We start from the raw sequence: 27226 nt of genomic DNA on the forward strand, positions 1-27226 counted from the left end.
ACCATGTTTGTCTGGGGGCTGAGGGTTGTTGATTTTGGCCCCAGCAGGCATGCCATTTATCATCTCGGAGAATTCAGGTGCCTGCCTGACAGCCACTCACTATTGGCTGCTCGAAACAGGAAGTGGAATCAATGACTCGGGCAGTGTGACCTCATCGCAGCCTAATTAGCAACAGAGCCGTTTAATGAACAGCTGGACCAAATGCACACGTCAGCGCTTTGTGCTTTTTCTTTCCAGCTGTCATTCGTTGCTGCCCAGTTGCAGCTTTTTCCTTCCTCTTTTCCCTCAAACTCTCACACTTTCTCCTTCTTTCTGTATTTCTTTTCTCTCCCTTCTATACCTCTTTTTCCACCTTTCGTCCTTTTTTCTCTCCCTCATAGCTGCTTAGTATTGGCTCCCTCTCCCATTTCTTTCTTTCTTTCTCTCTCTCTTTCTTTAAATCTGTGTTCATGTTGGCTTTGTTTCACTCTTTCTCTCCAGTTTTCTCTTCTGCTTTTCCTCTGTTCCTGCTTCTCCTTTGTGCCAGCATTCGTCCCTTCTGTCATTTCCTGCACCGAACAGCTATTTCATTTCCCTCTCGCTTTACATGTCCACCCTGTTATTTTCTTATTATTTTGTTATTTTTTCGGCTTGTCTTTTCTACCTCTTTCTTTTTGTCTCAGCGAGGCAACCTGGTGAACTTCATTAGCCCATTCTTCTCTGTCAGGCAGGAAACCACATCCATCTTTCTGTGCAAGAGGCAGGGGTTATGACTCACACAGGCACACTCACACACACAAGCTGCGTGACTACACGTGCACCCACTCACACACACACATAATACACTCTCCATCCATCTTTCCCACCCTACTCAGCACATTTCATTTTCCCCCCAGAAGCTGCCAAAATCTGCCCACTACCTTTAAATTCGATATGTCATTGGCTTCGGTCTGAAATTATCTAATGAAAAAACTTTCCCCTTTTCCTACTTAAAGTTTTCTTGAGCCAGATACAAGCTCATAGTTTGTCTGATATAATATCCTGCACATGTCCTTGCTGTTTTTTCTCCTTCCAACCGTCGGGAGTTTACAGTTTGGCGCGGACCTCGGCCTGGAAACTGACAGGAGCACAGAAAGTTATCCAGATTTTTTCATCTTTCTGTCATTCTTTTTTTCCCCTCTTAGCCTCTTTGTCTCTTTGTCTCTCTCTCCTCTTTTTTCTGATTTTGTTTTCTCTTCTCTTTCTTTCCTCCTCTTTTCCCACCCGTCACCCTGCCCTCTTCAACCTCGCTTTTTTTCTCTCTATCTGACATTTTGCCCATTGTCTTGCAGTCTTCTCCTCTTTCCTCATCTGTTTGTCTACATTTCTCTCTGTCTGCTGTCTTTTTTTTTGTGTTCCTTTTATGTTAGTCTTGATGTTGGCCAGCTCCAGCTGTACTGAAACACCAGTCAGTCATTGCTTCCAGACGAAGCAGCTTACTCCTATCATAGTCTAGTGTCCGCAGGGCCTGCAGCTGCACAACCTCAGGTCAAGCGCTGTAGTCAAGCAGAATAACGTAAAGAACTTTGCATGATTTAGATTAGCATCGTGCCAAGTCGTTATTGGACCAAGGTGTGTTTTCCCACCGTATGGCAGTTTTTATTGGCTCCTAGCTGTTTGGAGAGTCTCCTACCTAATCTGTGTTTGCGATCTTGTCTGGTATGACAGTTTTTGTTTTTGGAAGGAATGTTTATTTTTTTTCTTGCATGAGGAACTCCTTGCTTTAAGTGTAATGAACTATTGCAGATTATCCTTGCTACTTCAGTTGAAACCCATTAAAAGCGGTATCATGTGTTTGAAAATTGTGCACCAAAATTGGTATGTTGGAGAGTGCTAAACTGTGGTCAACAAAAATGGATACCGCCTAACTCCTACTATGTATTTCTTGGGACTTCTGTACAATAGCACATACATGTGACTACATTTATACTGTGTGTGCATTACAGTCTCTTGGAGTCCATTTCCCTTCAGTAGCTCATCAAGCATAGCAATAACACATTCTCAGTGTAAGACCCTTTATGTAATTGCTATGCGTTATACAAGGAACAGTGTGTTTTCAAGACATTCACACATTACTAGATGTGTGACTGCAGCAAGCCTCCTGCTGTCCTCCTCCCTAAGGTGACCACTAGGGGGCAGTGTGATGTAAAGCAGCAGGCAGTGACCCTGTCGGCTCTCAGGAATGCCGCCTCGCCTGAAGGCTCTTGCACATCAGCCTCACTGTAGTGTCAAGCAGACAAGGTCAAGCACACAGAGCATTGAAAAATGAATTAATCTCCCACTCGCTTTCTGTCACTCGTTCTCTCTCCCTGTTTCTCTGTACGGTGAGGAGAGACAGGTGAGACTTACTGTGTTCTGTGTGAGCCTACACAGAATCCCCATTTTCATCACTTCATGGGAACAAGATTATGAGACAGCACAGGCATATCTTGAGTATTTGGAAACACCCATAGGTTGAGATTGCCTATACGTACATAAATCTGACATATAACTGCACTCACCAGGTATATAGGGAAAAAAACGAATATGTAGCCCAGTGCTTTTAATGTATTTGAACTATGGGCAGAGTAAGAGGGGAGGAAAACAAGAGAAAAGTGCATTAGGGACTGAGTTTTATTCCAGAAAGACTGAAAAAAAAAAACCTGAAACTGTTAACGATACTTTCACAGTGTTGATTGTGTATGTACAGTACCACTGTAAATGATCAACTTAAGCAGTCCAAATCAGTTGAATAAGTCAGCATTTTGGAAGTGATCATCTTACAGTTGTCTTGCTTACAGTAAATAATATAGCCAGATTTTTTTGTTCCCTACAGCAACTGATACCCTTTGTGGAGGATGACAGCTCAAAACACGAGGATCGTTCGGCCGCCCAGAGCCGCCCTGCCACCGAGGAGAGGAGAGAAATCCTGGAGGTCAACAAGGTATTGTGTTCTGTATCTCAATAGCACAACACTGTTAGGGTTACAGGTTTGATTCCCAGCCAGTGGTAATAGTATGAGAAGGTGGGAGGGTAATAAAAGAAAACTGAAAAAAGTTTTACAAACTGATATCAGGAAATTTTATCAGGGCTTAACATGATGTTATTTCAGATCAGTAAAGTTTCAGTTCACCTCTGAGATCCATGAGCCTCCAGACATTTCAAATCACATTTACCTGAGCTGGAGGGAAAACAGCATCAACTAAAAGATAGGAAATAATAATTAGGCATGAATTTCATTACAGATTAGTAATTTTACTAACCGTCATTAACCTGAGGGTTTAATAGCCGACTTTCCATTATTTGGATAGCAACCGTTCAGGTTGTAAAGACGAGGTTTGTTAAGAGGCTACACTTGATAAACTTTATTGTCTGCGGATTGAGTTTGTGTGTTTAAAGGGGGCAATATGCTGGTGGGAAATGCTATTAACAAGTATTGCATTTCCAAATTTGGAGGCTACATTCATGTAGTTTGTCATTCCAAGCTCTGTGTAAATCTTTTGTAATTTCCTCTCTAGGACTGTAAAAGTATTTGGGTGTTCGTGCATGTAGATTCTGTGCAGGCGTGGGAGGGAATAACTTGATGACAGTCTTTGGTTGTTAACGAAGGACATCTACTGAAGTAGTCAGAAAGCTCCAAGGTGGGATGGCACACGGTGTGGATGAGTTTTGCCCTTGGATGCTGCAGGCTCTGGATATTGTTAGGTTATCTTATTTGAAAATACCCCTTCAACATCACATGGAGGGGGGACAGTACCTATGGACTGGCTCGCAAGGGTGGTTCCCAGTTTTAAAAGGGACTGGAAGGTGTGCTCCTGTTATCAGTGTATCACCCTGGTCAGCCTTCTTAAACGTGGGTCGGCTGGAAAGGAGGCTCCTGTCGATTGTTGAAACAAAGATTCACACCTGGTAATGGAACAGTGACCACAGGGTTTCTTAAGGTAAAAAAACAGGAGGATATAGGAACAGGGAGTTCCATGTATTTAATGAATGAGGTATAACTGAACTGTCATTAACAGTAACTACCTCTGCTCACCTCATTTCCTGGGGATAGTGGAGGAGACTTCGGAGTTTGAGAGAAGGCTCAAGGCGTTGTCCCTCAAGGTGTCTTGTGACAGGTAGTGCTAAGGCTGTGGCTTCAAGCTACCCGATAAGACCACTTGTGTAGGTAAAAGTTCTATCCGTAGTCTTGATGATGAGTCAAACTTGCTCACTTTACTTATCAGTGATTATTCTTTCCATGAAGCTGAGGGTTGGAGAATGACTGGTTCGGATTGCATCTCTGCTTTTTGTCGATGATGTAGTTCTGTTGGCTTCATTGGACCACGATCTCCAGCACAGGGAATGAGACTCACAACCTCAATATCTGAGCCTATGGTACTTAACCATAAAACTGTGGACTGCCCTCTGTTAGGTTGGGCCTGAGTTGCTGCTCCGAGTGAGCGATTTCAAGTATCTCGGTATCTTGTTCGCAAGTGAGGGTAAGATAAAGGTGAAGCCCTCGCTTTACTAGTTCATACCATGTTCCGGCCTTCTTGTATGGTTGTGAGCTCTGTGAAGTTAAGTCATGGCTTAGACGATTGTGACATATCTGCTTTACCCCACTGACCACAGATCATAAAATGGTAAGAATGAATGGCTTTGTGTTGATAATATGCATAAAAGTGAGCTAGTTACCCCTTATAGTATATAAATGTGATGCAAATATCAAAGAGAATGAACTGACCACTGGCGGCAGGGTCTGACTTGAGCGAGATAGTAGCTGATGATGTTTTCAATATTAACAGAAGAACAGAACAGATGATTTTTCTTCGTATCTTGTGAGTGATGTTTTCACTTTTGGAGTGGTTTCAAGTGTCAGACATCAAACACACCTAAGAGCTTTTTCAAATATATTCACTGTCAGATATGTTTTGCAGCTCTGATAGAGAGGCTGTTTTATGACACTCTGAAGTGCAGAGCAGGGAACTTTTCTTCAGACTGACACGCCATGTTGTCAGTCAAAGTCTGAAAGATTTAATCCTGAGTCATGGCTTAGTTACATGCTACAGACGAGGGTCCAAGGCTAGAGGGTGTCGTGTGCTGTAGACTGTGAAGCCCCTTGAGGCAAATTTGTGATATGGGAATTTGGGCTGTATAAGTAAACTTGACTCGACGGACAAACAAGGTAAATTTGAGCATAGAGATGCATCAATGAATTTAAACATAATCCAATAATATTAACTAAATAAACTAAATTGTGGTTGAGGCTGTGAAAGAAACTAATCCTCACACTGCAACAACTACTTACTAAGAGTTCTCCAATCAGGGTTTTTGGGTCTGAACGCTGGAAGCAGTGTCGACTGATAATGATCACATAGATCTACTAGCAGGCTGTTAATATACGGTTGGCCCGCAAGTAAGTCTATGATCAATCTATTAATCTATTTAGTGGCTGATCAATTGGAGCACACTTAGAAATAACTAATATTTTAGTGTAATATTTAAATTTAAGTCCAAAGTCTTAATTAATGTGATATTAAAAGTTTAGAAAATGCTAAAAAATATTATATTATGTAAAATATTTTTGTTTTGTAGATTGTTGATGTCAAACCTTGAGGACAAATACGTTGCACTTCTTGTGACTGCTTCAAAATAAAAGCCATCACTTTAGAGGTGCTGGTTGGTGAATTGTGACCTAAGGACAGAGCCAGGCTAGCTGTTACCCCCTGTTTCCAGTATTTATTCTTATACAAATTCCTATTAATGTGACCCAGCAGCAGTAGGAAATAACCGAACATAGCAGCAACACCGCTGTTATAAATTAGCTACAATTACAAACAGTAATGTTGGATAACATGCATGCATAATTTCTTGTGAATCACTTGTGCGTAGGTAGGCAAGATTATTCCAGTGTGGTAAGGGCAGACCCTGCTACTAACAATGAAAACTACAGTATTGAGTGGTAATTACTGAATGTAAATACATTGAGTGGCTTTTGCAGATAATTGTCAACCATAACTATGATCAAAATGCAATGTTTTAGTAGTATTATAAGTAAAAATCTTACAGTTATAGTGGAAGACATGATAAATGAAGCAAAATGCAAAAATAACTGTCTTAAGATGTCTTTTTTTGTCACAGTGCTGCATAGCATTGCTGAACTGACCACTGGGACATGACATAGGTTCCCATAACACTGACAAACCGTGCCCTTTGATGTTCTGGCATTTGCCATCATAGATTATTTTTGAGTCCAGGATTAGGTTAAATCTCTCCCTGGAAAACAGGCACATCAAGATGACATTAAAGCGCTGTGTGCAAATATCAGCCTTGGGTCGATGAAACCTAGATCCTGCCTAGATGCAGGTAAACAGCCAGCAGTAGTACCTCCCAGCAGTTCCCATATCTCACCCGAGTTCAGTAGTTATGGACAGTGGAGCATGGCAAAGGTTCAGGTAAAACACATCATGCATTATTTAAGAGTCCTTTTTAGTTTGCCTCGTCTTTCATGGATTTGTTTTGTTATATATGAGTGTGTGTGTATATTGAGTGAGAGAGAGGGGGAAAAAAAGCTGTTCTTTCTTTAAAGAGACAAGATTGTGTTTGCATCTCGCACTTTCACACATGCTTTCAGTGTGTGCTGCGTCCTGTTTCTTCTCTTTGTATGTGCATTGCGCAGGCTCGGTACAGATTGTGCATGCCAAGCCGTCTGAGTGTGCTGCAATGATAATGGTCCAAGGTCAGGAGAGTCAGCAGTAGAGATGAGAATTGGTTATTTTTAAGAGCTCAGCACAGCTCCCCTGGCTGCTTTTAAATGTTAACACTACAGTGAAACATTGCAGTGAACCCTGCGCTCAACTGCACTCAGCCACGTCCAAAACAAACAGCATCTCCTTTTCACACAAAGCCTCCATAGCTGCAAAGAGTATGGTGAAAGCCTGCTGATATTGTAGTAGATAAATAACCAAGCGCTTAGACCAAATCTTTGAACGCAATACCGGCCTGAAATACAGACATTCTTTTTCAGCATTCCTGCAAAAAAAATAACAAAACTAAAAACCTTTTCTCTTTTCTTTCTGGACTTGTAAGTGAGAGTAATTTTGTCCTATTAGAGACCCGTGTATGGATGTGATAAATAACCTTGTTTATGATATGACCTTCCCCCTATGCAAAGCATTAGCATGCAAATTGAGTTCCGTCAAATGATCCAAGTATATAGAGATTGAGTAAACAGGCCACCGTAATATATTTAGGGTAAGCTTTCCTTACTGTCTGCAATCCTTAACACATAGCAACCTATCCTGGCTCCTTATTATATATAAATATATATATATATATATATAAACTACCTTGTTATACTGTACAGTGTATGAAGTAGAAAGACATATTTCATTTATTTTGGTGTAAAATATACTGCACCATACACCTAATGCACAAAAAAATAAAGCTCTTTAACCACATTCTTCTTCCCTGCATTTTTTTGGCGCATTGCTGCATTTCTTGCCAGCACCCATGGAGCAGTTGAATAATGTCAAACTGTTGGCCTAGATTTTGCTTCATGTCACCTGCATGCAGAGAAACCATAACGCTGTTAGCGGTCAGAGACCTTTAAGCTTAAAATTTCCTACAACAAATTTAGAATCTGAAAATGTTCTGCAATCAGTGAGTCTGCTTAAATTAAATAAATACAAAAAAGCCAGTCTTGCCAGACTAAATCAAATGATAAATGAAATACTGGTATAATCATTTTTGACTTTTTCTGTTGGTGCAACTCTCACTATTGCAGAGATTTTTCTTTCACCTCGCAGCTCATTCGAGTTATTGGGTCTAATTGCGGGTGCTCTGTATGCTTACTTAGTTTGTGGTATTTCCTGGTCTTTTGTTAGCCGAGGATATTTGGCTTAGTTAACTGTATACATCATCTCCTCCCTATTTTGTGTAAACTTTAAGTAATCTATACCCTGTTTGGGATCGTCTCATTCACTTTGTGGCCAAATGGGGTTTTAAACAGCCAAATTATTGTCACACCATTATCCACAATTGCTACTTAAATTAAAAGTACAATTGAGCTGTCTCCAGTCTAAATATTTGACTTTTGAGACCACCAACCAATCCCTGTTTTATCCCTTTTTGGGAAATAGGCTGTGTGTGTTCTGCCATATGATCAATATTTTCAAGCAATGTAACTTCTACAGTATATTTAAATTTAAAATGTTCATATTTTGGGCACATTTTATGTCGGTGCTTATTGTTTTATTCAGATATTCAAGCCCTATCCAGAGGCTACAACTTGAACTTATTAGAAGCACAGTTTTCAATCTGGCTCTCGGATATCCCGTGTATGCCTCATGTGTTTGCAGCATATTTAGCTGTGATTTTTGCCCAGGCTGCCCAGCTGCACATTAAGACGGCCGTAAGGACAGCAAGCTTTGGGGAGTTAAAGCGGTTAGTCTGATCAGCAGAGTAGAGATGCAGCGGGAACAGGGGAAGCAGATGTTTGTGGCCTGGCTACATCTGCTGCAGTCACTCCAGCCAGATAGGGGTAGTTTTGGATGAGAGAGGGATTATTGGGAGGAGGGTGAGGTAGCAGGAAAGAGGAAGGCAGATAAAAAAGAATACAGAGAGAAAGAAAAGGGTGGAAAGAGAGCTAAATGGTAGAGATGTTATCATGAAAAGGTTGATGGAGTAGTAGATGAAAGATTTCAAAAAATATGAAAAGAAAGCTTCTGTTGAGTAAAAGCAGAGAGGGAAATGGACTGTTCAGTTGGGAATGGTGTTTGAAGATGGATGGATGACCAGACAGATAGCTGTGTTGTCAGAGAGAGCAGATGTGTGAAGTGGAGGGTGAAGGACGAAGGGACACTGAGAGAAACAAACAAGTAGCAGAATGCAAGTAAAAACAATTTTGTGTGGCGTTTTTGAAACGAATGAAACTGCGTATAGCGGTAGCAGAGAGTCAGGGGCCTCTTGATGTACAGACAGGTAAAAGATTGATGAAAGAATGGATTGATAGATGTGTAGACAGTTGTGGATTGTCAGAGTTAGGCCGCTACCATTCAGATAGGGTCTTCAAAAAGAATAATAACAGAAGACTGATGAAATTCAGCTGCAGCAGGGAAAATAGGATTCCTTCTGTAACAGGATGCTGAGAGAGAGAGAAGATTGATGCATAAGTGAAAAGATAAGTCCAAGCATGCTTCAAACTCTCCAGCTGATATGTCACACTGGTTTAAGATTGCTTGCCTCATATTTTCCCTTGAAACAGAGTTTTTTTTTTTTTTTTTCAAAAGATGACTTTTATCAAAATTTAAATTCACTCACTGCTGTAAATAATGAACAGTGATATAATGCATCTTCATGGGAAGGGGCGATAGGCAGAGTGATAGGACTGCAGGGTAATCGGATTCTGAATCCATGGATGGGGATTTTAGTACACTCTGTTCTGAGTGAAATAACCTTGGAACAGACACCAACCTTGTTACCATTTAACAGAAGAAAGAGATCTGAAGAGAGCCATCGAAGTATGTGTTCTGTGCTCCACAAGAGGGAATAATGTAAAGTAGAAGTGTTGGCTCAGCCCAAAATATCCACGCTGTCCAATCCCTCCTTAATCCTTTCCACAGCCCTGTCCCAAGCCCTGTTTCCGCTATAGACTGCAGAAAAATATCAAAATAGCATCTCTGACGTCATCGAGGGACAGTTTGTAGCATGATATTTGGTTTACTGCTTGCTCTCATGGCCATAAAATCCAAGTTTGGCAAGAAGAATTAAGTGAAGTTGACATTGGTGCAGTTAAGTGGCTACCACTGCCACTGCTGTGTGTGATACCCTGAGAGACATGTCAGTTAAAGCAAACATGCTTAAAAACATGTATCTCTTTAATAGGGGTGGGGATCTCTAGGCACCTCACAAGTCGATTCGATTCTGATTCAGAGGGCGACAGTGCCATGATAAAACGATTATCTATGCAACTTGATGCATCAGATATTTTGATTTCTATACATGATTTATATTTTCGCACTGTGACTATTTGCTGTTTTTAAAACATATTGTATTTATGTAAGAAATGTAATGTAATCCAGATTATTATTGAGTTATTTAATATTAATTTAAACTATCCCTTAATATACAATTAAAACAAAAACACCATTCTATATATAACCACAAAAAAAAGCAGGTTCTGTCTGTCTGTTGATCTCCTCCGTTCCGCTTCAGTACTATGGACAGCACGGCCTGATAGTTTACATGTACATAAGTTTAAACAAAGGGGGCTGATCCCCCTTTAGCCCCCTCGTGGTGGCGGGCCTGCAAGTGGCCCTCATGTGATGACAATACCAGCAGTGGCGACGACCCAATTTGAGTTTGACTTAATATCCCCTTAATAAAACAATAATCTTGTCACCAAGGCACTCATTAGAACTAGTTCAATTAGCTATGAGACTCTGACTTGTTGTGTCAACACACTATTGATTGCTGGAGAGTAATAAGGCATCTTCTTGTTGCCATTAGGGCTGCAACTAAGGTTTTTTTTCATTAGAGATTAATCTGCTAATTGTTTTCTTGATTCATCGTTTGTTCAAAAATGTCAGTTAACAAAAAAAAGTATTAAAAAAAATTTCAGAAAATAGTGAAAAATATTTAGCAAAGTATCCAAGAGCCCAAGGTGTCTTCTTCAGATTCAATCAGCAGACAAGAATTCATAGAGATTCAGTATGCTATTATAGAACAGAGAAAGAAAACCAAGGACAGATTTTGTTTTCCACTTTTGCTTAAAAAATAACTTTAACTAACTTAATCTATTATCAAAACTGTTTCATTCCAAATAATGTAGTGCAAGTGCAGCATAGTTAAACTGAATTTTAATAAAATCAGCAAGAGAAAGCACAGCATTAATGTTATTAGAATATTAGTAGTTCAACGCACTGAAAGCTGTCGGGTGCCCTGAAACCATTGCAGAAGAAGAGGCTGCTGTGAGATGACGTAATTAAAATAGCGACAGTCCAACCTGAAAACAAATGCAAACAATGTTGATAACATGATGGAAATATTAGTAGTAGTTTAATTAATTAATTAATTAATTAATTAATAGTGTTTGCTTCATGTATTATGTTTAGGAACTCTATAGTCTCCATCTTCTGCTGTTCTTCGTTTCCAACGTAGAAGTTTCAGTGGTCGTTTAACTCCCATGCTTCATAAATGTCATGATTTATTGACCTTTTTTATCGATGCATCAACTTTGCCGGTCAAGTGTAAAAAACACACATCCTGTTCTGCAGTTGTCATTTACTCTGAGACACCATCTAGCTGCCTTTAAATTAACTGCATCTTAAACCGGAAAGGAAGTGACCCTGACCCTCTACGTAGTTGTCACTTCAGCTCCATCCCATTCCCCACAACCCCAGGCCCATATCATATTTCATTTGAAGCCTGAAGCCCACCCCCCAAGCTGATTGGCGTTGAACAGGTAGTAGAAGTAAAGATCAGAATAGGATGGAGTGGTGGTGGAAGGGGGGATGGCTAGAGGAGAGGCAGATGAATGACTCCTCCATGGTAATGTCTGGCTGCTTTATGGGGTGTCCTGGCTGTGAGTGATAGCCTTGCTCTCGTTATCTGTCGATTGGGGTAATTGCTGTTTGTCGGAGTCTGGCTGACGGATGGTGATGCAATCTGCCCAGCGTTGGAGGGGGAGGAGGAGGGAGGCATCACTCTCATCACTCTCCACAAGTGTCTTTACTAGGAAGCATGTTGCTGTGACAATATGTATTTGAATAAGTGTTTTTGAATGTGCATATCCCTTCAGGGTCCAAGGTGCCTGAATGTAATGTGCATTTTTGTCCTTGTTGGCTCTATGCAATGCTCTTGTACTGCATGTCGTATCTCAATACTCCCTCTCATGCATGTAGTACGTAGTGAGTTGTAGATTATGCAGATGTGTGTGTGTGTGTATGAGGAGTTGATTTGGGCATGCGTGAAAGTCAACAGCGTTTGCATAAATGTTTAAGATGCATTAGCCATAATTCATTGGTGCCTAATGGGTTGCGATTGCTCAATCTCTGTGCTGCAGACCTCTGGTGCCGTAGAATGTGATTGTGCATATCAATTCAGAGTCCCCTAGTCATCCACACTGTTTCTGCTCCAGTAAAATAGACCGGATTCTGTGGCACCCAAGTGACCACAAATTACAGCCCCAATGAATATCCCACATTACTGGTCACACGCCAATTAATGAAGGAAAACAAAGAATATGACGAATAAATTCGCCAGCAGAATTTTTCACCGAGCGCTAATTTGGATGGAGCTTTGTGTTTTGTGCATTTTCCATGTTCGCCAGCTGTCTGTAGCAAGTGCCATCCAAGTCTGTGGGAATCAGCCTCCTTTCTGCTTGCCTGACTGATTGACTGGCTGGCTGGCTGGCTGGCTGGCTGTCTGGCTGAGTGACGGTGCATTTTGCAGAATGGAGGAAGCATGATTCATAGCGGCTCTCCGGACTACTTGATAATCATTCCATCTGGGGCGTGGGACAGGCTGTCTTGTCACTGGCACATCACTCATCATTTGTTCTCTTCATACGTCCTGTGCTCGCTCCATCTCTCCATCCTTGTATCTATCCCAAGGGCCTTGCAGATGACCCTCTGCCCCGGAGGGGGGTTGTAATGCTGGACCTGTGCGACATGGCAGACCCCCGCCGCACCTGCCCCCCCCGAACCTTCTTGCCCCACCCCTCTGCTGCAGCCTGCCACTGCCACTCGCCTCGCGTTTGATTTAATACCAGCCTAAGTGTGAATAAATTCCTGTCACAGCCCATTAAGGAGGCCTTGGAGAGATCTGGCCTGTTATTAATTCTCCACAGCTCCTCTCTTTCTCTCCCGTCTTTTAGTTACTATCTCTCCCACTCTGGTGCTGCTGCTCCTCTCTCCCATGCCCCCTCACCCTCCTCCTCCTCACACTGCACACTGCCTTGCTTTTTTAATACCCCGTTAATTACCGCGTCTGTCCTCTTTATTCAAATGAGAAAGGGAGAAATTAAAAGCAGGGGGATGTTTGTAATTTCAAATAGAAAAGCCATCCACTGTCTGGCTCTGCTCTTCTCTCCTCTCCAGACCTGTGTTGCGAGCTAGCTGCCGACTCGGCGTGTATAATGAATTCCAGTGGCACTGGCGGTTAGTTTTATCTGAAGAGCAGGCGGGGAGTCTGCCGAGGCCTGATGATAAACAAACGCAACCTCGTAACTGTAATAAGACCGGGAGAGAGGGATGCAGCTTGGTTGGCAGATGCTCTCTCTCTGTGTCTCTTTCCATCTCTCTCGCTTTGCTCTCTGATTCCCTGTTTCCCTCCTCTTCCCCATCTCTCTTCTCTCAGCTTGTCTATCTCTCTACTCCCACAGACGTTACGTCCCCCTGCTGTGCTCCACTCCCCCTCCCTTTTCTGTCTCCCTTCCTTTTTCTACCTTTCTCCTTCTCTTCCATCCCTCCATCGTTCCCTTCCCATCCTCCACCTCTATGTTCAGGCTCCAGAATTAGTAGGCTGTGCACAGCAGGTTCCCGTACCTCTGTCTTATTAGCAGCCTCATATGTGGCCCATTAGAGGCTCCCTGTATGCCAAGGGCTTTTTAATTGTTTTGCTGGGGTCAGAGGGGCAGTGTAGCCGCAAAGCTCTTGCGGAGGAGGAATCAGAGCTGTATTTTGGAGAATACTTGTTTTCCTGGTATTTTGTTGCATTTAGTGTCAAGTGCAACCCCAATTATTTCTGCTTTATGTTACAGTGTTTAAGGGTTATGTAAGCAATTAGAGGCGAGAGAGTTTTTTTTAAACCATTGTCTGACTATGCAACGTCTAAGACTATTGTTTACATGAAAGGAATGCGAGATGGAAGTTAGGTCCTTTTTTCTCAGGCTGTATTGTGCACATAATTTGCCAGGTGTGGTGTAGGTAGGTCACTTGTGTAACATAAGTAAAAGGCACACATCAAGGCGAGCTTTATATTTTTCTGATGCCTTTGAGACTGCTTTCGAGCGGAAAAGAAATGTAGGATGCAGACTTGTATACACATCAAACAGAAGTAAGTTCACATAAAAGACCAAAGGTTTCAGTAAAGAGAGATGTTTTTAATTTAGTTTTAAAGGAGCCTAGACCTGGAGCACTCTCGGGTCATCAGGAATCCACTGGGAGCATATACGAAAAGAAAGAAAGAAAGTGAAATAAGAAGGAAGCCACTGTCTGTAAATTTCTGTAAAATTCTTCACTTTTCTTAAAATTGTACTTTTCTTGAAGTAGTTTTAAAGGTTTATTTTTCACATACATAATTAATATTTGGAGTGATAATGTTTGTAGCTGCAACAAATACCCAATGATTACCCAATTGACAGAACAGCAATCTGCAGTTATTTTGATAATCGATTAATCGTTGTAGTCATTTTTTCAAGCAAAAATGTCAAACATTACCCTGTTCCAGCGGCTTAAATGACAGGATTTTCTGCTTTTCTTTGTCTCGTATCATTGGGTTTTGGACTGTCGGTCTCCCTTTGGTCATCCTGATGGCCTGAGGAAAGCAGCTTTGACTTAGTCTCTTGTTTGTTTGAAATAAACTGCATAAATAATCACATATACTAAACCCTATGGTAGGGTTAACTTTTAAAATAGATATCATGTATAGTGTGTCCTTGATGCTTTCACTCAATGTTGAAATACATGTGGGAAAGGATGACATTACATTATTATACATTATACATACCGTATATGAAGTCATTCTTGAGGTTCTCTAGATTTCTCACACTTGATATTACTTATGTATCCTATATATCCTACATGGAGGATAATGGTTGAAACACACAGGTTTTTATTGAGGTGGCAGTTGCAGTAGATGTAGAATTGGTGGGACTGTGGAGTGCTTGAAACATACCCTGTCTTCCTCCTCCCTTCCTAACACAATCTAGAGTCCAAGTCTCTGTGGAGGAGCTCAGGCTTCTCTCCAAGTCTTATCCAGGGATGTACCACCTCCACTGGTGCAGTGTTGGGCAGAGTTACATGCTCACCACCGTATGTATCTGCAGTGGCACTCAGCCAAGGAATTGTTTTCAAATCAAATGTGTCCTGTGGAGTTTTCAGCGGAAGCAAAGTTTTGTTAAATTTCAAGGATTCTCACCAAAACACATGGTAGTCTTAACAAGTATGCTGCAAAGTCATACGGCTTATGACTTGCTATTCTGGTGAAAACAATGGCACTTCTGAATTGGTTCGAAATCCTCTTTCTCTTTGTACACTGAAGAAAACCTTCACCATTATCTACTTAACATTTTTTTCTCTTTGTGTTTTGCTTCCCCCCCGCGTTGCTTTTGGGTGCAGTTCTGCCACACTCAGCTTTTGTGCAAAACAGTGTCAGGCTAACACCTCCTTACCAATCAAAAGAAGATATTTTACTATTACCTTACCATCCGCCGTCTGATGAGTTCCACCACCTTGCTGCTGGCTGGTGTGAGGAGAAAAAGCCATGGAGACAATTGGTTTTAGGATGTTATCACTTAACTACGATTACAATGAATTTTTTTTACATTTTGACAGATTTTAATTAGACCATTTTGTATTGCCACAAAATATATTAAACTATTGCTCAACACTACGATTAGTGGTCAGAAATATCAATGTGTAACAGGTTGTCACTTGTGTTCCAGTGGGGGATGTTCCTAAAATACATGCCTTGTTACCCTATCAGTAAACTAGGCTATTGTTGTACTCTTTACAAATGCAAAATGTGGAACAGAAGTAACACAAAATTTTTAAATCGACACTATAGATGTATGGTACGGCTGTTTGGTAACTTTGTAAAATGCAGCTGCCTTCCAATGAAGCTGGCTTGTTACTCAAATGAGACAGTGAAGGCAACATGGATGAACAGTGTTAATTTCCACATCGTATTTTAGGGTTACACCCTTATGTGTCAAGTCAATTTTGAGTTCAAAGTTAATTTTAGTGACAGCACTACCATGCCACAGGATTGAGTGGACAGGGAATGGTATAGGTGTTTTATAACTTACATAGTGGGTTACAGGCAGTAGTTTAGGTGCTTAGAAGTGGTCGACTGATATGGGTTTTTCAATGGCCGATGTTGATATTTAGCAACATATGGTGACTACAATCAAACTAATAAAACAGGGTGTAAAGAATAAAAAACAACAAGCTTTCTGGTGTGCTGTGTAAGGGAAGGGAATCATCTGATAAGGTGCATTTGTTTCCAGATTTAGCTGCGGTCAGAGTTTGTTGTCATGAGCTGATTGAGGATCTGCGCTGTGACTGCCAAAGGGCGTGTTACATCACCTGAAAGCCCGCTATGGTTCTTGTGCTTCAAACCCTGTCATCACTTTTCATTCTACTTTTTTACGTAGTACAGGTAAAGCTGCTTGCTCAGGTGCTGGCAGAAATGTTTACATTTGAACTTGACAAACTGCTTTGTGTGTATGTGAAGAGTTAATTTAGAGTTTTGACTAGGGTGAAGCAGAAGTAACATGCTTGTTCTCTTTTCAACTCTACCTTGCACTCAGTAAACAACCTCTCCTGCGATTGGATTGGAGGCTTTAAATTGGAATTACCTATCTTTTATCTTTCCAGAAATCTGCCTGCCTGTCTCTTTTTTCTCTTTCCCCCCACCACCACTGCCTTCACTCTTAAAACGATAGAGGTAATTAGATCCAGTATTACTTCGTTGGATTGGTGCCATAGGGGAGCTGATTTTAAGTCTGTTTGAGTGTTTGTACCAATTTAACACATGACTGAGTCACAAGATGCTTTTGACGTCTGAAGAACTGTTGTTGGAACCTGAAGAACATTTAAATCAAAGGTTTTTTTCTGCCTCATAGGAACCCTCCACTGCCCATTAAAAACCCTTGAAGTATCATGTTTACTTAGAGTGTGAGAGGAGGTGTTCAGCTTGGCCTCAGATGATTTAAGCTCCTGACAGACATCTGAGAGAGATGAAAGAAAGACGTCCTGTCTGCTCCGAGATTGAGACGGCGGGGTATCACTCTGCAGATGCTTGCTTCAAGCTCTCAGCACTCACATGCATGCGTGTACACACGTGCTCACATGTACAAGTACATAACACATGCACAATCATACCAACAGTAAACACACACACACACACACACACACACACACACACACACACACAGAAACAAATACAGGCGTACTCCCACATCATCTGCTCCAGTCTACAAATCAACCCTCCAAGTAAGCCTTCAAGCGGCAGCCACTCTCTGCAGCTACTTTCACACTGAGCACTGCTTTGCTCTTTAGTGGCTGCCATAAGCTAGCTAGTTAGCAGTGCAGATGTCAAAAAAGGAAAGACCTCTAATTAAACAGAGTGAGTACGAAGCCTCAGTCGTTTGACACTATTTAATGCTGACTGATGTAGAGTTGAAGCTGTAACTAGAGCCTGACCGATGTATCTATAGGCTGATTATTGGCAGATATCAACATAAAGCAGTTATATTGGTGTTTTCATGCATTTTTATTAAAATGTTGTTGTTATCTCTATTTTTTTATAACAATTTAAAGATATTTTACAAAAGAAAAATGACTGGTAACTCAGTGGTGTATATGCTGCGAATGGTACAATAGTCGTTTGCAGTTAGGATGATCCATTTCCTTTATTATCTACTGCAAGTCTCTCTGTTAGTCCTCATGGGAGAAGTCTGTTTTTTAATCACTATTTAAACTTTTCATCTTATTTTTTATAATGACTTGATCACTGGGAAAAGTTAGTGTCATCATATATTTGTTCAACCTACGGTATACTACCTCTGCAGATTTGTCTCTTAAATAACCAAATTTGCAAGGTAATTGCAAAGAAAGTGTTTGTGTAGATATCAGATGTATCATCATCATCTATTGATATTGTTTTGCCCTCAATAATCACATATTTGTCAGGCTCTACTTGTAACTGAAGGCTTTGACTGTGTCTGTTTATCCATGCTTTAATATGCAGTCACTAGATTTCAAAACCCAGAAGGTTGTGATTTGAATTTCATGCTCCCTATCAGTCTCATCAGCTGCTCACGCTAATCTGCTGCTGTGTACAAATTAACCCTTTTGCTCTAAGTATGAACTTAGATATACTCTCAGGCACAAGAACTTATTGTATGTTCTCAGGTTTGCAAAAATGGGTAATTACTGTAATATGTGTCTTCTGCAGTGAAATAGACTTCTTCTTGGTTTCATATATCACTTAGCCCTACCCAGTAAACACAGCTGTATTCCTTGGATTTTGCTCTGATGTGCAATTTTGCTGATGCTTAAGTCACTTGCATGGCTGCTCATCATTGGTTTTAAAGCAACAGCACTCCAACCTTCTTGCCCCTCATTTATTATCACTGGGAACCAAATCACAAAGGAAAGTGCAATCGATGGGGCTACCTGGCAGAGACTCAAGTGCTTAGGAGAGAGCGAGGGGGCACCTAGCCTCAGATACCTCTAAAAGGCTAAATCGATTGCAACCGTTCTGCAACAGTCGGCTGACACAGCAGGCTTTCCACCTCAATGCTGAGGACGTATTGAAAGAACCCCGTTGGTAGGTGTATGCAAGGATGACAACATAGCTATTGTATTTCTGCCACCCCTGGAAGAGAAGGCTTTTATCTGCCTTCAAAATCCCTTTAAAGGGCTTCATTCCCCTGGGAAAGCCCATGCCAAACACAGAACGCACTGGCACTTAAACCTTCCCGTTGAGAAAAAGCCATAAAGTTTATAAAGTCAATTAAGGCTTTTTTAACTGATGTCAGGCAAATTAAAGCTGCTTGGCCTGGCTCCCTGTGAGTATACTGTCAGATGGTAAACCAGGGCCCACTTAGCGTCACAGGGTTCCCCAGGCAGGGCACAGAGCAGTAAGCAGCTTACTTACCCCCAACTCACTTGTGCTTTTTACAGGTTTCCTCAGAGTCTCTGAGTGGGCAGTGACATTTAATTTCACTCACTTACTCATCATGCTGAAGTGCAATCTGGGAGCACTCACAATTAACTGGACTACGTTCAAAATAATATTTATTAAGTTAAAATGAACTGCGAATTGCAGACATAGTGTGAACAGACACATGTGATGTTGTGTTACTGTGGAAAGCTGACTTTCTTCCATCTTTACCACCAGTATTTAAACATGTTTTAATTAGATCAGTCGGGCAGTACAGGAGCATATATAATCACCACTTGGAATCTAAATGTTTTTCTCCGATTTTATTTTCGTACAGCTTAATGTGAAATTGGTGTTGAGTGGAGATAATACAATTACCATAGCTTGCACCTAGGGGTTTTTCCATACTAGGTAAACTATTTTAAGGGACAATTTGATCCCAGTGGAGACCAGTATGTGGATTTATGGACAAGGATACAGTAGTTTCTGAGTTTAGTTTGGGTGCTTTTAGCTCTTACTCTAGACACGCTCATTACTATAAATGTTAGCCCTTGGAGTTGGGTATGTCCTAATTCTTCTCCCTAATATGGAGTTGCATTTCCGTTGGAGTATATTTTTCATTCTTGCATAATTTACAGGATGGTTGGTTTCTGGAAAACCACCTTTCCACATAGCTGAGGCTCCTTTCCAAGTTTTTGTCACACTTATTATAAACCATAGAATTTAATTAAAATTGACTTGCGTTTCTGCCAAGACTCTCTGTCTCACTGTCTGAGGACAGCAAGAGGTTTTGCTTCAGCCTCTATAAACTTGAAAAGACAAAAACTGTTTTTGTTCATGGTAATTTAAGGCATTTTAAAGTAGAGCAGTGGGTGTTGAGTGTGTGGATGGTGATCAAGGTTTCAACCCGCCTCATCTCTGGCACTGATTATATTAGTTATATAGGTGTGTTATAAAAGAGGCAGTCTCATGTCTTCCTCTCCTCTCCTCTAGGGAGGGGTTTCAATTGAATCAAAATCACTTAACAAATCTTTTTAGCTACTCTGTTTGGTGCACATTACAATGTTGTATGTCTCTGTATCATATCTAAACCACAGAGATTCTGCTGTGCTTTGTGCTCGTGTTTGGGCTTTCACCATATATTTTGTCACTGCTCTGTGACATTAATTAAAACTGCATCTGCTCCTCACTGGACGGATGTGCTACAGTTGCAGAAGCTGAAAGTAAAACCAACACAGAGGAAAACAACTCTTATCATTCAGCAACTACCAACTAAATACATCGCAGATTTTTCTGCATGCACGGTGCACGTAATGTTACCTGAATGTCACACAATCTGACGGCTCACAGAATACCTTGTAACACCGTCGGTAGGCTGAGGTGGAACACTGGTCCTTCTCAAGATAGAAGTTCAACATAATTGACTTGTCATTGCCCCCTTTCTTGTGAGTACCCATAATGCAATTATTGCATTTTAGTAGTTGTTTCCTTGACTTTGGTAAACTTTTTAATTTTGAAGTTCAGGCGTTTTATTTCTGTTTATTTTTCCTTTGCTGATGCCTGCAGTGTCAGTAGACGATCTAAGAGAGATTGTGAATGAAAGATTTGATAAGGGATTCATTGGCTGCAGAGCTTAAAGAATCTCTCCTCTCATCTCTCCCCTCTTCTTCATCTTCTCCTCCCCACCCCCCTTCTTTCCCTCCTCTTCTCATCCACTTCTCCATCTCCTCTTCTTCTCCTTGTCCCACCTCTCCGTCTACTTTCATCTCCTCTTCTATGGTCCCCCCGCTTGCCCTCTTCTTCCACTTCCTCCTGTCTTTTCCCATTCCTGTCCTCACCTCTCCTTGTTTCCTCTCTTGTATTCACCTCTCCTCCACTCTCATCTCCCATCTTTTTTTCCCCTCTCCTCTTCCCCTTGTCTCCTCTCATCTCCTCTGTTCTGTCTTGTTTCCATTTCTCTCCTCTACCTCCCCCCCTCTCCTGTCCTCTCTTTCAACCTCTTTTCTCTCCTCTCCTCTTCTCTTACTCTCCCCTGCCCTCCGGTCTCTTTTCCTTTCCTCCTCTCCTTTCTTCTCCTCTCATCTTCTCCTTCTTTCTTGATTACTTTTTCCTCTCCTCTTTCTTCTCCATTGCCTCTCCCTCTTTCCCCCCCTCCTCTGTCATGTTTCCTCTCCTCGCCATCTCCTCTCCTTTCCTCTCCCTAATCCCTTCTCCTCACTCACAGACACTTACACTTGTAATTCCCAGCCAGATCCGTCGGAGTCAAAGCTGCGATTTGAGTTGCCAGCGACAGGGCGGATTAGCAGAGGAATCTTGAGTGAAGGCACATTTTCGCTCCACTTCCTATATTCCCCGTCTCTCCTCCTGCTTCTGTGTGTGTGTGTATTTTAATCTAAGTCGCCATTATCTCAAAAGCCCCTCATCAAAAAGCAACGCAAGGGTTCTTAATGTGCTCGGAGAGCACGGTGGTCATGTTTTTAATCGTAGATGAAACGGGTTAAACGGCTAAAAAGCAGATGAATACCTCATCTTATTCATATAATAATATAATTACAAGATTAGCTTGATTTTTCTATAATGTTTAATGGATCAGTAAAACCTCCCCAATTGGCTTTAATGTGGAGATAATGCAACAGAATTAATTAATATAGAGATGCCAATTATCAAGCTTGATAAGACTGGAGACGCCCCGTTGTTTGTTGGCCTACATTTGAAAAATCCCAAGTGTGAACAGATTACGAGTTGTTGCATCCGATGTGTCACCGAACGACTGCCGAGCAACGATGTATTGAAGTTACAAAAATCCATTCACTTTTAATTCAATCAATCTCCAACAGGCCTATGATGTTAATGTATGAATACATTTTGTGACTAATGGATTTCAGGTCAGAGAATGTCTTTTGGTGGCCCCAGCCAGGATCTGTCTTGACATGACACACAGAGATACTGTAGTTAGAGCTTCTCTTGTGGCAAAGTTTCAGTGGAGCAGAATTTTAATGAAGCGATTTCGATGAAAAATTCAGCTTTTTTTTTTTTCTCCTTTCACTTCTGTCTTTCACCCTTCTACTTAGGACAGCTTCTTTGATCTGATTTGGACGAAAGGGAGAACGGGAGCATGTTGAAGGGCATCTGAGAAAGGCAGACAGGGAAGGATGGAAGAGATGGAGTAACAGCCCTTCATCCATGTCATTTAAACATACTGTCATCATCTGTCCTGGTAGCGGAGAGATCTCTGTCCCTTTTACTATTGTTTTGTTTTTAAAGGAGTCAGCTAATGATGGAGCTGCTGTCCTCCACTGCTACGTCTAATTATTTCTCAGATATGCACAAGTCATCTCTGTATAATCTTTGGTTATTTTATCACAGAAATCCAAACCGATAGGGTTATTTTAAAGTTGATGGTGAAAAAAGCATCAGATACTGTCGGGATGAAAGCTGCAGATACTAATGAGTTATACTCTTCAGCCTGGGACTCTGGGATGTATTTTTCTCTAAAGGACAGTGGAGGACAAAGACAGAAGTGAGACTTAGCAATGCTAGCACTGTCCCTACAGGAAGAAAAAGTGTGAGATGGTAGATAATTCTACAATTTTACAGGTTATCAATAAACAAAACAAGTGAGATATTTTGTATTTTCTGAATGTCTGAAATTAAAGTCAATAGAAATCAAAATTAAAGTCAATAGAAATCAAAATTAAAGTCAATAGAAATCAAGATTGAAAGTCAAGTGCTTTACGTAGTAAATTCAAATACAAATAAGTAATAAGAAACCCAAACAAATTAAAAGCAATTTTATAGTTAAGGTAGTGAATGACAGAAACATTTTTGTGGTTTTATAGATGGCTGACATTCATTAGCCATTTCACTGGTGCACAAAAAAGTAAATTTTGCACTATTATAACCCTTGATTTATCTATTATTTTTTTACATTGTCCCCGCTTCGTCTATAGATAAAAATGGCTCATTTTTAGATAACGAAAACACAATCCTTATTTTCAGGTGATTATACACGAATGAAAACATACCTATGAATATTATATTCCATTTCTGCCAACAGATCCTCCTAAATATAACACTGTACCTTCAAAAAACATAAAAAAAAAACACAGACCCAAATCTTTTCAGTTTGCTATAACATAAGGCGAAGCAAGCTTTCTAAATTATTTTAATCATTAATCAATTATGATAATTGCTGCTGAGTCTTTTTCTGTTGATCAATCAAATGATTGTTTTTAGCACCACTTTTGCATAAACTGGGAATTATAACATCTGATGACACCCACAGTTTCACAAGCTTGGAAAACTAAACGCATTTATGTCAAACTGCAGTACAACTCATTTCAGTTCATAAACAAAATCTGGATATGAATCAGAAATTAGCAAAGACAGCTACTCTGACACGTCCATCATCCTTAGCTGAGGTTACATGGACTGGAATTGGATTTGTTTTTGACTCCCCCCCTCCCCCCAGTTGCCAAAATGTTTAATCTCTCAAGATGACAGGTTGCCAAAACTCTGTCCAATAAACAAACTACTTATGGGTCCATGTGACTTTTGTTTACAAGACCTGCTTTGCCTGCAACTAGCCTGTGTTTGAAAAACTGATTTCACCCTGGCTTGTCCTCTGCCCAGATGTGCTGTAAGTGCACCTGAGAGCTTCCTGCAGTTGGAAGCTGTTAATTTACATGACCTTCTCTGATTACACACACGCACACCTGCACACACATATATGGCATGCACACGTTCTAAATTGACATCCTGAAGGCACCGATTGGACTTTTTCTCCTCAGATGCTGACTCAGATGCCCAAACTTGGCATCTGAATTGGCCGACACCGAGTACTGATCCGACACCAATGCTCTTTAATTTAATCAGTAAACCTCTCTGTGTGGGACTGAGTAAGATCATTCTCTGTGCAGGATAACATGAGGTTGTAATGTCAGATTCATGCAGCATCTTTTTAGGCTTTCAAGTTTAAAAAAAAAAACATGTAGAGTGAATCTTCGCTAACGTTAGCTCAACATAAATGTTGCTGTCAAAACAAACTTGATTCACAGTAAATCGCTGCCTTATGATTAAAATGTGACAGAGTAAGTGGTGTAGCATCAGCTGTAGGACTGAACTGACGGAAAAGTGACCATCAAGGAAAACATTCACACAGAATGTAAGGAATTGATGCTTTATCTCTGCCTGTCTGTGTGTGTGTGTGTGTGTGTGTGTGTGTGTGTGTGTGTGTGTGTGTGTGTGTGTGTGTGTGTGTGTGTGTGTGTGTACGCATCAGAGAGAGTTTAATGGAGGTGGGCTGGAGTTTTTAGCCCGTACAAGGCTCTATTGGTCAGAAAAAATAATTGGGTACAATAAAAACGTCTCATTCTTATGTAACTAAAACACAATGATACTTATTTTCCGGAATTATTATGAATATTATATTCCATTTGTGCCAATAGATCCTGCTAAATTAATATAACACATTTAACTGATAAAGAAAATTGTCATTAGTTGCAGCCTTAATCAACAGCAACATTAGCTCATTGCAGCAATTTGAACCGAGCGAAATAGCGAACTATGGATCGGTCACTCTGGACCAATACCCACTCTCTAATAAGGTTAGTATTGGTGCCGATACATACACTCCTCAACATAAAAACACACGTTTCATGTGCAGACACACATTTACAAGTTCACACGCAGACATGTACAGCGGACCATAAACACAGCTGCAAGCACACATATTTCAGTTCACAGCATCTCACTGCATCTCCTCTGTGCACGCCAATCTCCATTTCCACCCCATTTCGGGTCACTGTTCTTTTCCACTCTCTCCTCCGCCAATCCGCCGTCGTCTGCCAGCATTTTCAGGTTATATGAAGCAGGTAGGCAGTCTGCCAGTCTGCAGGAGGCCTTTGGAGACAGGAGCTCAGACAGCGCTTCCTTGTTTACTTTCATGAGTTGTTGACTGGCCACCCTGCCGCGGCTGATGCAGTGTCAGAGCGTGTCAGAAGAGGCCTACTGCGGATTGAAAAGGCATCAAAACATTATTGTGGGGCCCGGCTGTTGAGTGGCAGTCCAAAAAATGAGGGAGTGCATCCTCTGGATACTTGTAGTGGTGTGGTTGTGTGTGTATATGTAGGTGTGTGTGTGTGTGTGTGTGTGTAAAAGCCTTGCACTGGTTCAGAGCTCCTTTCCTCTGCTTTGTTCTCTGTAGTATACTCTTTTTCCAAACACCGTATTATAGGTGTGAAGGATTAGAGTTACGCTAATTGTGAGGTTATGAATGGAATTATGTCTCCCTGAGGTTGCAGAACCGTTTCTGTGATAATAGCAGTCTTGTTATTCATATATCAAGATATGCCAGCGAGCCTTTTATAATGAATGTGCCGTGAAGACTTCGCTGCCTCCGTTGTATTATTTCCAGTGTGAAAAATGTCTGGTTTCAAAGAAAGCAGCTTTTTGGGGAAGAATCCGGGTTCAAAAGCAGCAAATTTAGTCTTTGAAGCCAAATCTGCTCTTTTTTGCTTGAACACCGAGATGATGACAAAATTGCAACTATTTTTTGTGTGTTTAAAAAAAAAGAAATAAAAAAAAAGGGCCAGTGTCGTCTTCTTTGTTTAAAAAAGTATTTAACTGAACTTACAAACGCTCGTGGAGTCATCTCATTAATACGGAGTAGATGATGACCGAGTTATTTCAAGACTTGCTCGTCAGAGTAATGAGGCGTATCCCATGTAATACACACACATTCACAGGCACACAGACATAGACACAGAATCAAAGTGAAAGTCAGAGAGAGAGAGAGAGAGAGAGACTGGAAGGCTTCCAAATGTTCCACTCTGGAATATCTTCAAGGACAATCAGCTAAACAGTTGATATTAAGAGAGCTGTGTGAAATCGATTGCTCAAGGTGTTATCTGCGCTGCAAAAATGGCTGGTAATTAGTCATGGCTAAAGGAGTGTTACAGAGAGAGTGAGATGGATTTAATCTTAATAGATTTCACTGCACTGCAGATACAGTAGCTCCTGAGCGAAAGAGCTCTCCTCTTTCTCTCTCTGGCCATGTATCAGAAGAAAAGCAGCTGAGCAAGTAGCTGTGATGTACTGCTGTTGCTAAATTTACCCGAACCTTCAAATGTAGATGTTTTTGTCCGAGTTACTTGTTCAAAGGCAGCACATATTTGGCAGCTGTACCTGTTTTTATTCCGGCTCTTCAGCAGCAGCGGCTCGGGAGCCATTATTTGTTTATGTATACAGCTTGTGCAATGAGGTACTTCAGTCCATGGCAGCTGTTGACTTAGAGATCTTGACAAAGCATTCAGAGGTAATCAGCAGACAAAGCCCTCAGTGACTGACAGGGAGATTGGGTTGTTTGCTCCTCTGTGATATACCTGTACACCCCCTGGAGCAGGCCAGATGTGTTGGTTTAGCGATTAGCAGAGGCTAGGAGTGATGAAGTCAACTAAAGCACTCACTATTTGTTGAGCGGTCAGCGGGCAGGTGGGAAACTGTCTATTGTATGTTAGAGAAAGAAATTCCTGAAGTAAAATGTGGCTTTCAAACGTTTATTAATCCTCGTCCAATACAAACTCTGAACATGCTGTTAAAGGAAAAGGCAGTTGTTATTTTATGTTGTTCTTATTGTTAGCAAAAGCCATTAATAAAACAATGTCCTGTCTATGGGACTCAACACCAGGCCCATTTTTAGTTTATCTTTAATGTTTGGCAACGCTAGCGGCGTAGCTGTGGGTATTGCAGTGTTGGTGATTCAATCCATTACTTTGGTTCCGACTGAAATATTGAATAGATTGCCATAAAACTTTGTACAGACATTCAGGGTGAATGAACTCTAAGGATTGTGGCGATCCCCTCTCTTTGTATCTGGTGCACCTGCAGGCCATTTTTTAAATGTATCCAGTACTCTGGTTTATGACCAAATACATGCAAAACTCTCAGTTGTACTTTGTTTTTTAATATAATTAGCATATATTAGCATTGTCACTATGTGCAAAATGAACACAATAGACACATACAACCCCCTTGCACATGTACATTCACAGATCTGTGAAGTGATTTGTGACTAAACATAAAATAGTTGCCGCTCCAAACTTGTAAAATCATGTCTGCGAGTATTATAAATTGCTATGTCGTGTTTTGGTGTCTGCTTAGACTTTATATGCATTCATCTGTTACACCAACTAGACTTCCTGGATCATATTTTATATCTCACTGCTACCTAAAGCAACACAGCCCCACCAACACAACCTCCTGTGCCATTTTTTGGGTCTGAATCCCCACTAAGTATAGCCACATAGAGCTGTTAGCATGGCGATAGACTAAAACAGGATCAGTAATCTCCTAA

The 27226-nt window shown here is 41.0% G+C and overlaps 1 protein-coding gene across 1 annotated transcript in view; it reads left to right on the forward strand.

Annotated features, from left to right (window-relative positions):
• med30 (mediator complex subunit 30) overlaps positions 1 to 27226 on the forward strand; it is a 36240-nt gene that overhangs the window by 6786 nt on the left and 2228 nt on the right. Inside the window, exon 4 of the mRNA XM_051390287.1 lies at positions 2834 to 2941. Coding sequence (XP_051246247.1) covers positions 2834 to 2941 — 108 coding nt within the window. The remainder of the gene's footprint in view (positions 1 to 2833; positions 2942 to 27226) is intronic.

This window comes from Dicentrarchus labrax, unplaced genomic scaffold (assembly GCF_905237075.1).
Source record: "Dicentrarchus labrax unplaced genomic scaffold, dlabrax2021, whole genome shotgun sequence".
NCBI classification, from domain to species: domain Eukaryota; kingdom Metazoa; phylum Chordata; class Actinopteri; family Moronidae; genus Dicentrarchus; species Dicentrarchus labrax.